The sequence below is a fragment of the Cetorhinus maximus genome, chromosome 5 (genome assembly GCF_964194155.1).
Source record: "Cetorhinus maximus chromosome 5, sCetMax3.hap1.1, whole genome shotgun sequence".
In the NCBI taxonomy this organism is placed as follows: Eukaryota; Metazoa; Chordata; class Chondrichthyes; order Lamniformes; family Cetorhinidae; genus Cetorhinus; species Cetorhinus maximus.
This window is the reverse complement of record NC_135883.1, coordinates 42601448-42615952: the sequence shown is the minus strand read 5'-3', so window position 1 is coordinate 42615952 and position 14505 is coordinate 42601448. Positions and strand designations below refer to the sequence as shown.

The 14505-nt window shown below is 40.6% G+C and overlaps 1 protein-coding gene across 4 annotated transcripts in view; it reads right to left on the bottom strand.

Annotated features, from left to right (window-relative positions):
- Nucleotides 1-14505, bottom strand: part of phf3 (PHD finger protein 3) — a 154193-nt gene that overhangs the window by 66793 nt on the left and 72895 nt on the right. For all 4 annotated transcript variants that reach the window (XM_078541843.1, XM_078541841.1, XM_078541839.1 and 1 more), the window contains one exon: nucleotides 3001-3196. In XM_078541843.1, coding sequence (XP_078397969.1) covers nucleotides 3001-3196 — 196 coding nt within the window. The remainder of the gene's footprint in view (nucleotides 1-3000; nucleotides 3197-14505) is intronic.

Here is a 14505-nt window from a genome sequence, read left to right as displayed (position 1 = left end):
CACCTGGACTATTGTGTACAGTTTTGGTCTCAATATCTAAGGAAGGATTATATTTGTCATAGAGGGAGTGCAACAGAGATTCACCAGACTAATTCCTGGGATGTGGGGCATTGTCTTATGAGAACTGATTGAGAAAACTGGGCCCATATCCTGTAGTTTCAAAGAATGAGATCTCATTGAAACTTACAAAATTCTTGCAGGGCGTGGCAGTGTAGGTGCGGATCGGATGTTTTCCCTGGCTGGTGAATCTAGAACTAGGTGACATAAGCCATTTAAGACTGATGTGAGGAGGAATTTCTTCACTCAGAGGGCAGTGAATCTTTGGAATTCTCTACCCCAGAGGGCTGTAGAAGCTCAATAACTGAGCATGTTCAAGGCAGAAATCGGTAGATTTTTGAATATTAATGATGTCAAGGAATACGGGGATAGTTGGGGAAAATGGCGTAGGAGGTAGATGATCAGCTATGATCTGTTTGAATGGTACAGCAGGCTTGACAGGCCGAATAGCCTACTCTTGCTCTTATGTTTCAAATGGGTAACAGGAGTCTGCATGCGAGGAACAAGAGGAAAAGTCTGTACTGTTCCCTCTGCCTCCAACACTGGCCTAGAGAACATAGGAAGACCGAAGAAAATAGATCATACAGGTTCTTTTCAAAATTCGTTTGTGAGATGTGGCTGTCATTGGCTGACATCTCTAATTATCCTCAAGGTTCCGGCGGTGACTCGCCTTCTTCAGCCGCAGCAATGCGCATAGTGACAGTACTCCCACAGTGCCATTAGGGTTCTCTTAGACTTTGGCCCAGTGACAGTAAAAGACAATCATGCATTTTCAAGTCAGGGTGGTGGGTGACTTGGAGCAGAATTTAAGAGGCAGTTGTGTTTCCATCTGCCTGCTGCCCTTCTAAGTGGTAGAGGTCACGGTTCAAAAGGTGCTGTTGAAGAAACCTTAGTGAGCAATTGCAGTGCATCTTGTAGATGGAAAACACTACTGCAATGATGAACTGGTGGTGAGGAATTTAATGGTTAAAGTGGTAGATGGGGTCTAATCAAGTGGGCTGCTTTGTCCTGGATGGTGTCAGGCTTTGCATACACACATCCAGGCAAGTAGAATGGCTATTCCATCACTTGAGTTGTGCCTTGTGGATGGTGGAAAGGCTCTGGGTTGGAGGGTCAAGAAGTCAGGAAGTGAGTCACCAACCACAGGATAGCCAGCTTCTGACCTATTCTTGTAGATACAGTATTTTATGTACCTGATCCAGTTATGTTTATAGACAATGTTGACCCCCCAGGATGTTGATGGTGGGCAATTCAACAACTGAGTATCAAGGGGAGGTTGCCAGACACTTTCTTGCTGGGGATGGTCATTATCCAGCACAAGCGGTACTTGCCATTTATGTCTGAATGTTGTCCAGGTTTTGCTACTGGTTCAGCATCTTAGGGGTCACAAATGGTATTGGACATTGTACCATCATCAGCAAACATCCCCACTTCTGACTTTATGCGGTGCAAAAAGTTATTAATAGAACAGCTGAAGACGGTTGGGCCTGAGGAACTCGTGCAGCGATGTTCTGGCAGAGCCCAAAATGAGTTTCAGTTAAGGTTATTGAATTAGTAAGAGTTGCTTATCAGCACCGTCAACAACACTTTCCATCACTTTGGTATTAACTGAAAGTAGCCAGATGGGGTGAATTGGTCTGACTAGATCAATTTGTCCTTTTCATGGACAGGCATACCTGGGCAATTTTCCACTTTGTTGGGTAGGTATCAGTGCTGTAGTTGTACTGGAATAACTTGGCTAAAGGGGTGGCTAGCTCTGGAATGCAAGTCTTCAGCACTGTAGCCAGGATGTCCTTGCTGTAAGCTGAGTAACCAGAAAGCAAAAAAAAAGGGAGGACTAGGAGATTTGAATGACAGAAACTGGTCAGCATTGCTAATACTTGAGTGCAGCCATTTTCAGAAGTTATTTTTAATATTCACTTAGGAAATTTTTTGCATGAACCATATGCTGTAAGAGTACATTGGTAACTTACAGAATTTCATTCCAGCAATGTTGGGCCAAGGAGTGAGGCTCAATATCAGAGGCCTCTAGCTTACTGCCCACTCACCACATCCTGGGTTGGGATCAGTGGAGGTTTGTATTGAACAGAATTAAGTTTGTTCCGCTGGTTGGGGCCAGGGGTGCGAGGAAGGGAAAGTGCTACACTGTAAAATCAACTATCAAGATTAGGTCCCAGGCCCATCCAAATTTGTAAATTAAAACATGGATAGCTTAAAAACAACAGATGTTTTGATACATATATTTTCCATAGACTATGGTGCATGGGCTCTTCCTCAGCAGTGGCTTTTCCAGAGTGGCCTAGAAGCACAGCACCAGCATAGAAGAAAGCCATTAAGTCCACCCTGTCTATGTCAACTCTTTAGGGAGCAATCCAAAATCCCATGCTCTTGCTTCCTCCCACACACATTCCCAGATCTTTTGCTTCTAATATTTAGCCCATTTTCCCTCAAAAGATTGCTGCCTTAACCACTCGCTTTAGTAATAACCTAACCTCTTGCAGTAAAAGAAATCTCTCCTCACCTCTTTTCAGGTGACATGGTGGATTACAGTAGGTGTTAGGATTTTTCTTTTAATTTCAGAAACCAAGGTTAAGAGCTAAGTCCCATAGTAAAGGACAGCACCAACTTTGAAACAAGAGAAGTAATAAGGCAACGCCAACTTTAGATTTTAACTGTCTTAAGATTGTGAAGGAACAAACAGATTTGAGGGCTAGAAAGAATGAGTTAGAACATCACACAATTTTGACACAATGAAGGTATTGAGAGTAGAAAGAGAGTATAAAGGATTAATTTGGCATTTTTATTAAAAATATTCACCTACTTGTATAATGTTTCAAAAATGGAGAAATACATCCTTCCAATTAAGTCACAATATTTAAATCACAATGTTTTTCTTTGATCTATTTGGTAAGCGTTCTGATCTGCTCAATCATTTTCACGCACCTAGTTTTGGAAGTTTTTCTCCTTGACCAAGCCGGGTGACTGCAAGGTCTTTCAGCGGTTTGCCTTTCTTGTGTTCAGGTGCCTGTGATGCTCCTGTTATTTGTCCTGCAAGACGGTCATTTCCTAAATGTGATTTTTTTGTATCCTTGGTCTCCAAATCCTTAGAGTCAGTAGAACCAGTTCTCATACCAGAGACCTAGGAACATGATCTCAGAATAAATCCAACAGATTACTTGCATTAAATATTTAACATATCTACTTTTAAAAAGTGTTGGAAATTTGCATTTTTAACCAACATTGTACCATAATTGACAGGATCTGCCAGCTTCAATTTTCTTCCTGACAAGCATTTGATCATGGGTCAAAATCATGTGTTTCATGCAAAAGACATTTTGCCATTACATCCAGTCAGACATCCAAGCAACTTAATTTCCAATAGCTCCATCACTTATTTATTTAAGCAAACTTCAGTTGAAACTGGCACATGACATATTTTGCAAAACTGGACGTTATAAATGAGACTCACAACAAACCTTGGCTGAGGAACTGGAGGTTAATGCAAAGTCCTCTAATAAGTCAGCCTTTCGATGGTATGAATCTCTGTTCAAAGTTCACCCATGGTTTACCTTTTCAGTTTAACACGAGTTGCCCGATTCATAAGAATGTTGCCAGTAGTACAGATGAGTATTAATCTCCCAATTTAGTGATGGGGTTGGTAACTACTGCAGAATAAGAACTTTCATCTAAAATTGACACTTCCCATCTATATTTCAAAAGGATGTTGCTCATCTTGGCAAATGTTCAAATTCAGTGAGCCATTTTCATTCTAAAGCAAGTTGTTCTAAAGCAAGTTGATCAACAGTATCAATTAAAAAACAAACAAATGGCCATTGCATTATTTCAAATTAAAAATGTGGTTTGCGCTAGTGCAGGAAGATCAGTCAGGAGCTTATAAACTGGTTGACTTTCTACTAATTTGGCTATATTAACCACAAGATAAATAGAAAAGCTTTAAAAAATAGTAATTCTACCTAGCCTACATAAATTACTATTTGAAATGGTAAAAAGGCCATGTTAAGGCACGAAATATTGGGTTCTCAGTAATTTATGCAGGTCTGGTTATTCTTCACAGCTCTCTAGGATTTGGAGTTTAGCTTAAAAGATAGGTGAAACATTCAAATTTCCAAACGAAAGTGATACAAGTTATTGAGAAAGTCTTCTCAACAGCGAGGCTGTGGTTTAGCATCTTACGAAACATAAATGGATAGTTCTGACCTAGAGAAACTTTGATTAATGCGAAAGACTTCAACCCTCAGGACATATGAATAAATTTGAGATAAAATCTTTCTTGGTATTCGCATCTCCTTTATTTCAACAAAAAAAGATCATTTTAAATGGAATAAATAGGCAGACTTCTAGAAAGACAAAAAGATTTTCACACAAACTTGATTTATAAGCAAGTAGTGTGAATATAAATATAAGTAATGATTCAGTTTTTAGCATGCTCTGCTCCAATTCAAAATATTGCAGTTGAAGCCCAAATATGAATTTGAGCATATAATTTAGGCTGACATTCCTCAGGGCAGTGTTCTAGGCCCAACCATCTTCAGCTGTTCCCTCAACGGCCTACCCTCTAACAAAATCAGAAAGGGGGATGTTTGCTGATGACTGCACAGTGTTCACTACCATTCGCAACTCCTTAGATACTGAAGCAGTCCATGTCCATGTGAAGCAAGGCCTAGACAACATTCAGCTTGGCCTTATAAGTGGCTAGTGACATTTGCACCACACAAACGCCAGGCAATGACACCTCCAACAATACAGAATCTAACTATCTCCCCATGACATTCAATAGCATTACCATTGTTGAATTCCCCACTGTCAACATTCTGGGGTGGTGGGGGGTTACCATTGACCAGAAACTGAACTTGACCAGCCATTTAAATACTGGGGCTACAAGAGCAGATCAGAGGCTGGGAGTTCTGAGGCGAGTAACTCACATCCTAACTTCCTAATGCCACCCATCACCTACAAAGGCACAAGTCAGGAGTGTGATGGAATACTCTCCCCTTTTCTGGATGAGTGTGGCTTCAACAGCATAACAAGCTCGACACTATCCAGGACAAAGCAACCTGCTTGATCAGCACCACAACCAACACCTTAAACATTCACTCCCTTCACCACCAGTGTACAATGGCAGCAGTGTGTACCATCTACAAGTTCACTGCAGCAACTCGACAAGGCTCCTTCAACAGCACCTTCCAAACCCATGACCTCCACCACTTAGAAGGGCAAAGGCAGCAGGCACATGGGTACCTGCATGTTCCCCTCCAAGCCACACACCATCTGACTTGGAACTATCCTGCCATTCCTTCGCTGTCGCTGGGTCAAAACCCTGGAATTCCCTTGCTAACAGCACTCTGGTGTACTAATGGACTGCTGCAGTTCGAGGCAGCGGCTCACCACCACCTTCTCAACTCGAATGCAATTAGGGATGGACAATAAATACTGGCCTTATCAGCGATGCCCACATCCCACGAAAGAATAAAAAATACCTGTGTAGTACTGCAGCAGCAATACTGTATTGTCTGAGATGATGTCCTTTGGACAAGATGTCAAACCAAAGTCCACAATGTTCATTCAGGTGAATGTAAACAAACCCACTGCAACATTCAAATAGAGCAGAAATATTCCCTGCTATTTTGTCCCATATTCATTTTGGCAATTTTTTTTTTTGCTGGGAATCACTATTGCTACAAGCTTCTTCATGACACTGACACAGGCAAGAAGGAAGAGGAAAAGATGGAGAGAAAAACTGACCCCAAAAAGGTTTTTTTTAAATCCTGTCCTGAGAGGGGAAAAATATACTAAACTTTTAGAGCTATCCATACTTCCAAGGTGAAGCCGTCTGATACAGCCACAACCCTACAGATGTCATTATAAAATCACGTCAGAAATCAGGAAGTTTTGATGGTTATACATGATGAAAAAAGTCCATTATTGCTAATGGTTGAATCAAATTTCAACTATGCAGTGCATTGAAACCTTGATCCTGTGCATCAGATTGCCCATTAGCATGCTGGCCTGTACTTGTGTATGGCATTGGGTTTAATGCCTTGTACTTATCTGTATTGAATTCCATCTCTCACTAATTTGTCTAATTGCAGATTTTAATTTAACACCTGCTACAGGTCTCTGAACGTTTCATCCAGACAGCTGCCCCAGTTTTGTGTAACCTGCAAACTTGACCATTTTACACCGAGTTTTGATTTGCAAGTCATCATGCTAAAACAAGCTGCATTTGTCAACACCACTGCAGTGAAAGTATTCGCCTTCTCTGGTCCTATCCTGCAGCAATTGGGCAGGCATTAAATTTGATAGCCTAATAAATATCCCATGATAATACTCAGGTAGACACCAAAGCACAGGCCAGGGCGTGGTGTAGCTGAATGCGGAATAAAGCACAAAAAATTAAAACTAAAGCATTATTGAGCTGGGTCAGTTTCCTGTTATATGGCAACTGAAAGCAACAAAGTCTGGGGTTAGGGGCCAATGAGCAGCAGGATTAATTGGATATGTAATAGCACGTATGCTGTTTACAGATTACAAACCCTATTTTTTTTCCTGCGAAGGTTGCCATCAGCTATAGTTCAGAAGTTTATACTCAGTCTTTTTGTTGTATTCATGCAGAGAATTCTCAGCTACTTTCAAGCATGCATCACTCCTAAAATTGCTTTTTTGGGACTTGGTTCCAATCCTTTTCCATCACCAAACTAAGGCATTTAGGGGCAGGCTTACAACTATACGTTTTGGCACACTGAATGTTTTGGTTAGTCATAAAAAGAACTATGTTTGGCAGCTCCCCATTCCAGAATGTGCTGCCATGCATTGAACTTAGGACAAAAAGGTAATTTGGAAGGTGCAGTATACTTGCAGCATTCTAAATGGTTCAGTCTCTTCCTCAGGCAGGCAATGCTGAGCTTTAGGTGTGGGAATGCCCTAAATCACAGGCCCTTGGAAGAAAATGGCAAGTCTCCAAAGAGAAATTTGGTTAGAGGTTTCAAACACAAAAACAATCGTGTAGGTAAATTTTACGCTTGCAAGTTGCTGTTATTGTTTTAAATTTAATTTATGGACATTTTGAGTACCATATTCTCCACATTAGTGACAGAACAAGGAGGCAGCTAATGGATTTGCAAAAATAAAATTGTACCTCCCTTTAAGTTCCTTGTTAGTTTAATCCATAATAGCCAATTCTAACTTTTGAATCCCAGTTTTCTTTGCTACTTGTTTATGGTAGGTGCCCTAGGTTAGTTGTTCATTTTAGTACTATAACGTTTGAGCCAATTTGATGCAACTGAGACATGCAGAATACATACTAGAGAACATTTTGGTTAAAAAGTGGAATTTAAAAATATTACATGCTACGAGAACTGACACAGGCAAGACTTATACAGGAACATATGATTGAGGATAAAAGTAGCTGCTTTTAGAATCCAATCAAGATACAGTGGTTGCCTTCATTGGTGAATATTGGGAACGCTAACACTCATTTATTAGGAGATCTCAGGTCTATAGTCTTGCACATTCAAGACCAGACACACATCAAAACTTCAAGAGGGAGGCAGAGTCTGTTTTCTGCTCAATGAGTGCTTTCTATATTCATAAAAGTTTGAAACTATTGTCAGATTTTATTTTCTCCCAGAACATTAATTAGCTGTGCTCCCTACTCCAGCTACGCTCTAAAACACATCCAAATATGTTCTATTTGATCACAGGCAGCACATGTTAAAACATCAGGTTACAAAATTTACCACTTTAAAAGTATTTTAAAAATTATCAAGGTATTAAACAAATATATTGCACAGAACATAAAATAGCAAGATGATTAAAATGAAAAACTATAACCATAAAACGTGTGTACCATGTGCAAATATATTCATAATTGAATGGAGTTCATTTCTGCAATCAAAGCACGACTATGTTAGTCAGTTTAGATACATTTCAAAGTGTCAGCAGCTTGATATTTACATCTCACTTTCAAGGAACCATGGGGGCTGGGGTTCAGATAAATCTCACTTGACAAAATTAGTTGATTTAAAAGGACAAGTACTGTTCCTGTAGTATTAATAGCTATGCTTTAAAAGCAGAGAACAAAATTACACCTGGCAAACTTACATTTGGAAAGTGAGACTTATTAAAAAAAAAGATTTGCAAAAACAGTAGCTGTATATATTAATAGATCGTGGAGGGATTTACAATGCATGGAATAAACTGTTCCTTGTACTTTTTAATTAAAAATAGATCCTTGGTTCACAACATCTTGCATCATGGCTTTCTCAGAATTAACTTCACAAGCATGTCTGCCAGAAAGCTGGCAGCATTCATATCTCCACCTGTCAACTTCCCTCACACTCTGCTTCCCCAACCAGGATCAATGACATACTGAGAATCCACTACACTGAAAAATACCAGAAGTTAGGTTGCCTTCAAATGGCATCACATTCAGTAAAAGGTTACCTACCGTTATGAAGCTAGTAACTTTCTGTGCTGTAGCCTGTGACATTATATAATTCCCATTGTTCAAGAGTTGCAGCTAGAACAATAAACTTCTATAGAGTATGCTTTCTTTCTCTCTTCCTCGCTTGCTATTTCTAATCCTCTCTCCACACAGCTTCCATCCTCCCACCCGCACCCACTCCACTTCAGTGTAAATATCCTCTGATTAGGAACAGCCATGGACTTGTAAAGGGTAGGTCATGTCTGATGAACATGGTTGAATTTTTTTGAAGAGGTAATAAAACTAATGGGCAGGGGAATGATTATGGGTGTTATCAAATGCCTTCTGGGAACCCGAATAGATAAAGTCCCTCACAAGAGACTGTTAGCTAATGCTGAAGCTCATGAAATGAGCTGTAACTTAACTCCATATACTGGTCTTAGCCCCATATCCTTTAATATCTTTGGTTAAGAACAAATCTATCATTTTCAGATTTAAAGTTAACAATTGATCTAACATCAGTTGCTGTTTGCAGAAGAGAATTCCAAACTTCCACCAACCACCCTGCATGGAAGTTTATCCTAATTTCACTCCCGAAAGGTCTGGCTCTTATTTTTAGACTATGCCCCCTAGTTCCCGTTTCTCCACCTGTTCCCCTTGAGACTTTTTAACATTGGTCAAATCACCTCAAATTCTAAGGAATACAATCCTAGTTAGTGTAATCTCTTCCCATAATTTAACACTTAATGTCCAGGTATTATACTGGTAATTCTAGGCTGCAGTCCCTCCAAGGCCAATGTACCCGTCCAAGTGTGTGGTGTGCAGAGCTGTTCACAGTACTCCAGGTGTGGTCTAACAAGGGCTCTGTGTAGCAGAACCATGTCTTCAACCTCCTTGTATTCTATCCTCTAGATATAAAGGGCAGTATTCCATTAGCCTTTTGATTATTTTCTATACCTGTCCATGACATTTTAATCTCTATACCTGAAACCATATGTCTTTTTGGACCTCCACTATTGTAGCTTTTCACCAGTCAGTTCCTTGGTCTATCCTTTCTAGGTCCAAAGTGGATGACCTCACATTTGCCTACATTAAAATCCATTTGCCACGATTTTCCCCATTCACATAGTCTATTGTCATCACTCTGTGCTGTTACGCTTACGTCGCCTATCTTCGTGTCATCATCAAATTTGGTTGTGCAGTTTCTATCCCATTTTCTATATTGATAATAAATAGTGAAGAGTTGAGAACCAAATTGAGGACCAGCTGCAAACAGGAATTGGCGTTAGATCAATTGTTAACTTTAAATTACCGTACTAAAAATATTAAGGGATATGGGGCTAAAATCAGTGTGTGCAGTTGTGGAATGCCACATTTTATCAATAAGACTGCTAGCCCTTTTCCCCATTCTCTCCCTCCTACCACTGAGCCAATTTCATAACCAGGTCAATAATGATCTCACTGAATGACGCAACAACCCCGAAAGGCCAAATAGCCTATTATCTGCTCCTATGTTCTGTGAAGAATAGCAAATGATTGAGACTTGAAACAGCTCAGATTTTTACAGTGCAAGAAAACCAAAATAATAGAACTTATTTAGAGCTATCTGAAGTCTAACAGCAAAACTGACATGCTGCAACCAGACAAATGTAAAACATCCAAGAGCTGCAGGCATAAAACTTTAAAATTTATTTGTAGGAACATGGCAGACCCAGATAAAGTTGCCCTTCTGTCTCAACTCAATCCTAGAAGAGAAATAAATGGCCCTAAATAACGAGAACCTTGATGCTTGTCTCAACCAAAAGTGCAGTAACCTTTCCTTTATATGGCAAGGGATATCTGAAGGAAAGTTCAGAACCACTTCAATGAAAATTGAAATAATAGGGACTGTACTAATGTGGCTAAGCAAAAATAAATTAACACAAATTAAGCATCATCAATCCAATTTAATCAATAAATATAGGAGAATAGTTTTCTTTCTGAGATGCTAGCAGCCCTCACATTCAAATATTCTCATACAAATTTTCTTTATGCACATAAAGCTGAGAAACATCCTGGCTATAACACTGAACACTTGTGCTCCAGGACTAGCCTTGCATCCAGCCAAGCTATTCCAGTACAGCTACAATACAGGTGCCTACCTGACAAAGCAGGAAATTGCCCAAGTATGTCCTAGCTACGTATAGGACGATATATACAATCTGACCAACAACTGCCACCAACGGTCTTACTCTCAATCGTTGAATTGTTAGAGCTCATTGTCAATAGTGCTATCAAACAGCACTTACTCAACAATAACGTGCTCACCAATGTTCAATTAGGGTTTTGCCAGGACTGCTCTGCTCCAGGCCTGATTACAGCCTTGGGCCAAACATGGATAGGATAACTGAATTCCAGAGGTGACTGCCCTTGACAGCAAGTAGCATTTGTCAGAGTGCAGCATCAAGGAGCCCCAGTAAAATTCAAGGCAATGGGAATAAGAAGAAAAATCCTCCTGGAATTTTGTCCAAGATAGCTGTGGTTGTTAGAGGCCAATCATCTCAGCCGCAGGACATTATGCAGGGCATTCTCAGACTCATCCATCTTCAGTTGTTCCAATAATGTTCCCTCCATCATGGCAGAAGTGGGGATGTGCATTGAGGATTGCAGTGTTCAGTTCCATCTGATAACAAAGCAGTTCATTCTCACTTGCAATAAAATCCGGATAACATTCAGGCTTGCGCTAATAAGTGGTAAATAACAGTTGTTCCACAGAAGTACCAGGCATTGATGACCTCCAACAAGAGACCATCTCGCTTTGACTTTCAACAGCATTACAATTACTGAAATCACCCTTCCCTCGCCCCAACATCATCTTGAGGGTCACTAGTGCCAATAAACCTAACTGGATCAGTTGTATAAACAATGTAGCTACAAGAGCAGGTCAGAAGCTGGGTACTGTGATGAGTAACTCAGCTCCTGAGTCCCCAAAGCCTGTCCATCACCTACAAGGCACAAGTCAGGACCGTGATGGAATAATCCCCACTTGTCTGGATGAATGCAGCTCCAACAACTTAAGAAGCTCGACAACATCCAGGACAAAGCAGCCCGTTTGATCAGCAACCCATCCACCAACTTAAACCTTCAATGTCTCTCCACCACTTCAAAACAGAATCTGCAGTGTGTACCAACTATAAAATGTACTGCAGCAAGTAGCAAGGCTTCTTCAACAACACCTTCCAAACATGTGCCTTCCACCACCCAAAAGAACAAGGGCAGCAGGTGCATGGAAACACCATCACCTTCAAGTTCCCCTCCAAGGCACAGGACATCCTGACTTGAAACTATATCCCTTTTCCTTCACTGCCTCTGGGTGAAAATGCTGGAACTCCTACCTGACAGCACTGTGGGTGTACAGAAACTCTCAGACTACAGCAGTTCAAGGTAGCAGTTCACCACCACTTTCTCAAGGATAATTAGGAATGAACCATAAATGCTGCCCTAGCCAGCAACACCCAGATCTCACAAATGAAGTTAAAAAAAGCTTGAAGAATTCATTTTTCTCAGGGATGAGAGAAACTAATGCATGTTAAGACAACTTTTATCCACTGTGAACTATGTGCTGGGACATGTCGGCTGCTGTGCTATGGCAAGAAATGATTTCTAAGTGATAAAAGTGCAACACAGCTATCTGGCTATCTGATTAAACAATAGTTTGAGCAAGATTTTTGCAATAATTTAAAAAGTCATAATCTGAAATTATTGGAAATGTATTCCTCAAATTAAGAGCCAAACTCTATTTTCAGCCAAGAAAGTTTTAGCTCCTGAACTCTGAATAAGCCATTTTGCAGGTCAGAGGAAAATCTCATTGATAGTATTGGTTACTTAGCCGGGTGGGGGTGAGGATCAAATAGCTTCACCTTGAAGTTGAGGCAAAGCTCTGCGGGATGAGATGTCGCAAATTCTGGGTCAGTTCGAAAGGGAAGGGGTTTGTACTGATAACTGAAATGAGGGATAGACAGGCATTTTTAAACTAATGCTTGAGTAAATACACTAGGGAAAAAACTCCTCCCCCCTGTTGGTGGGCAAGTGCGGGAGCGGGCGCGCCTCCAAACGGCGCCCCCATTTTACGTGGACAGGCCAATTAAGGCCCACCCAGTGTGACGTCCGCCAGGAAGCGCTATGCACTCCCTGTGCAGGCGGGGGGGGATTCCCTCAGCCGGGAATGATCTCCCTGAGGCTAAATGCTGCCTCAGGGAGATTTTGGCTCCGAATTTAAAATTGTAATATGAATGATAGGAAAAATTCCCTGACATGCCCCTTTCACATGAGTTGGGACATGTTCATAACTTTTTTTGAAACCTTTATTAAAAATTTAAATACCCTCATGAAACCTCATCCCACCCGTGGATGAGGTTTCATGCTTTTTCTGTAGCCCGCCAGGGCTCCCGAACTGCCCACCAACCTTAAGGTTAGATGGGCAGGTCCATTAATGATTTTAATTACTTTCTCAATGGTCTCAATAGGTTGTTGACAGGTCAGTGGGCACGCAGCTGACTCGGCTGCGCCCCCGCTGACCTGAAAACGGAAATGGCGCGGAGTGATGTCGGGAGTTCCACCCGACGTCATCCCACGTCATTTTATGTGTCGGCGAGTGGGCCCTGACCCTGCTTGCCGACGGGAAAATTATTCCCTAAGATCCACAGTGATGATCAGATCTTGCTTTGCTGCTTCAGAAGTAGAATTAAAGGGTGGGAAAGTATTGGTGGGTTGGCAGAGTAAATTTTTAAGTGGGTTGAAGAAAGGTGGTGGGGTCAGTGGCAGATATTTATTTAGATAATGGAGAGAGGAACAGACATTTTTAACAAGCTGTTGTACAATTACAGGTCAGTGTGGGTCACAGGACCATTTTAAACAGTTTGGGAGTCTCACAGAGGTAAAATTGTTTTTGAAACTATTTTGCTTGAGGGATGATTTTAGTTTATGACAGAGTCCGAGAGCCAATTAAGGAGGCATTTTTGGGAATTAACAGGATAAATTGCAGTTTCTGATGTCTGGAAGGCTGGGATGGTACAATAGCCTTTCAAAATGCTATGCTTACAGCACATCTGCAGGCATAGCTCAGTTAGAATATTTCAATCACTCACCATTTTTAATGTATTGAAATTATAGTTAAAAAGGAATGATAATCGTACAAAGGCACTTCTGCCTTCAACTTGCAATGTTTCTGGCATTGGCTCAATACTAAGACTGCATTTCGTCTTTTAGTACATTTACTTTACAGAAAAACTTCCAAGAACAGATGTAATATCTATTTCCATTCCTGAGGCCACTAAATAATCCCCTTGCTCTTTTTTGAATAGTGCCATGAATCTTTTACTCCCAACTGAACAGGCCCACAAGCCTTGATATAACTAGTCTATGATAATGTAGCAGCGTTACAGTGTTCAGCCCTGGAGTGCTACTTGAATCCACAACTCCCAATTCAGAAATGAGTGCTTATACTGAACTAAGCTGATAGTGTTCAAGAAAATGCCCCATGTCTATACTGTTTCTAAATCAGCCAGTTTCACTTTAAAATTACTATACTGCAAAATCTTTCAGGTTTTACAGTTTAAAGTGCAGTCAGCAACCACTTGGCTTGCATCAGAAGCAAAACTATGTGGAAGATAAAGTCTTTGACACAAAACTTTGAGCATTTCCTGTAGTATAAATGCAGCTGTTAACTTTAGAAAAAAAACAAAAATCCTGGTACCCACTACTTGCCATTCAAACTTTGATCAGCGGAAAGAAATTCTTCAGCTCTTCTCCAGTTAAAAACTGCAATAGTTGAAGACCAAAGCTTCACATATATAGTGAACTATACATGCTCAGATCTGTCTTTGTTACAATTTCACAGAAATGTAAGTGAGGGTTTTGCAAAAACTGTTCATTCAAATGCCATAAATCAGACTGTTCAAACTTCAAGGGGTGAAATTCAATTTTTTGTAAGTATTCAAGGTAGTATCAACCAGATAAGTTAGAAA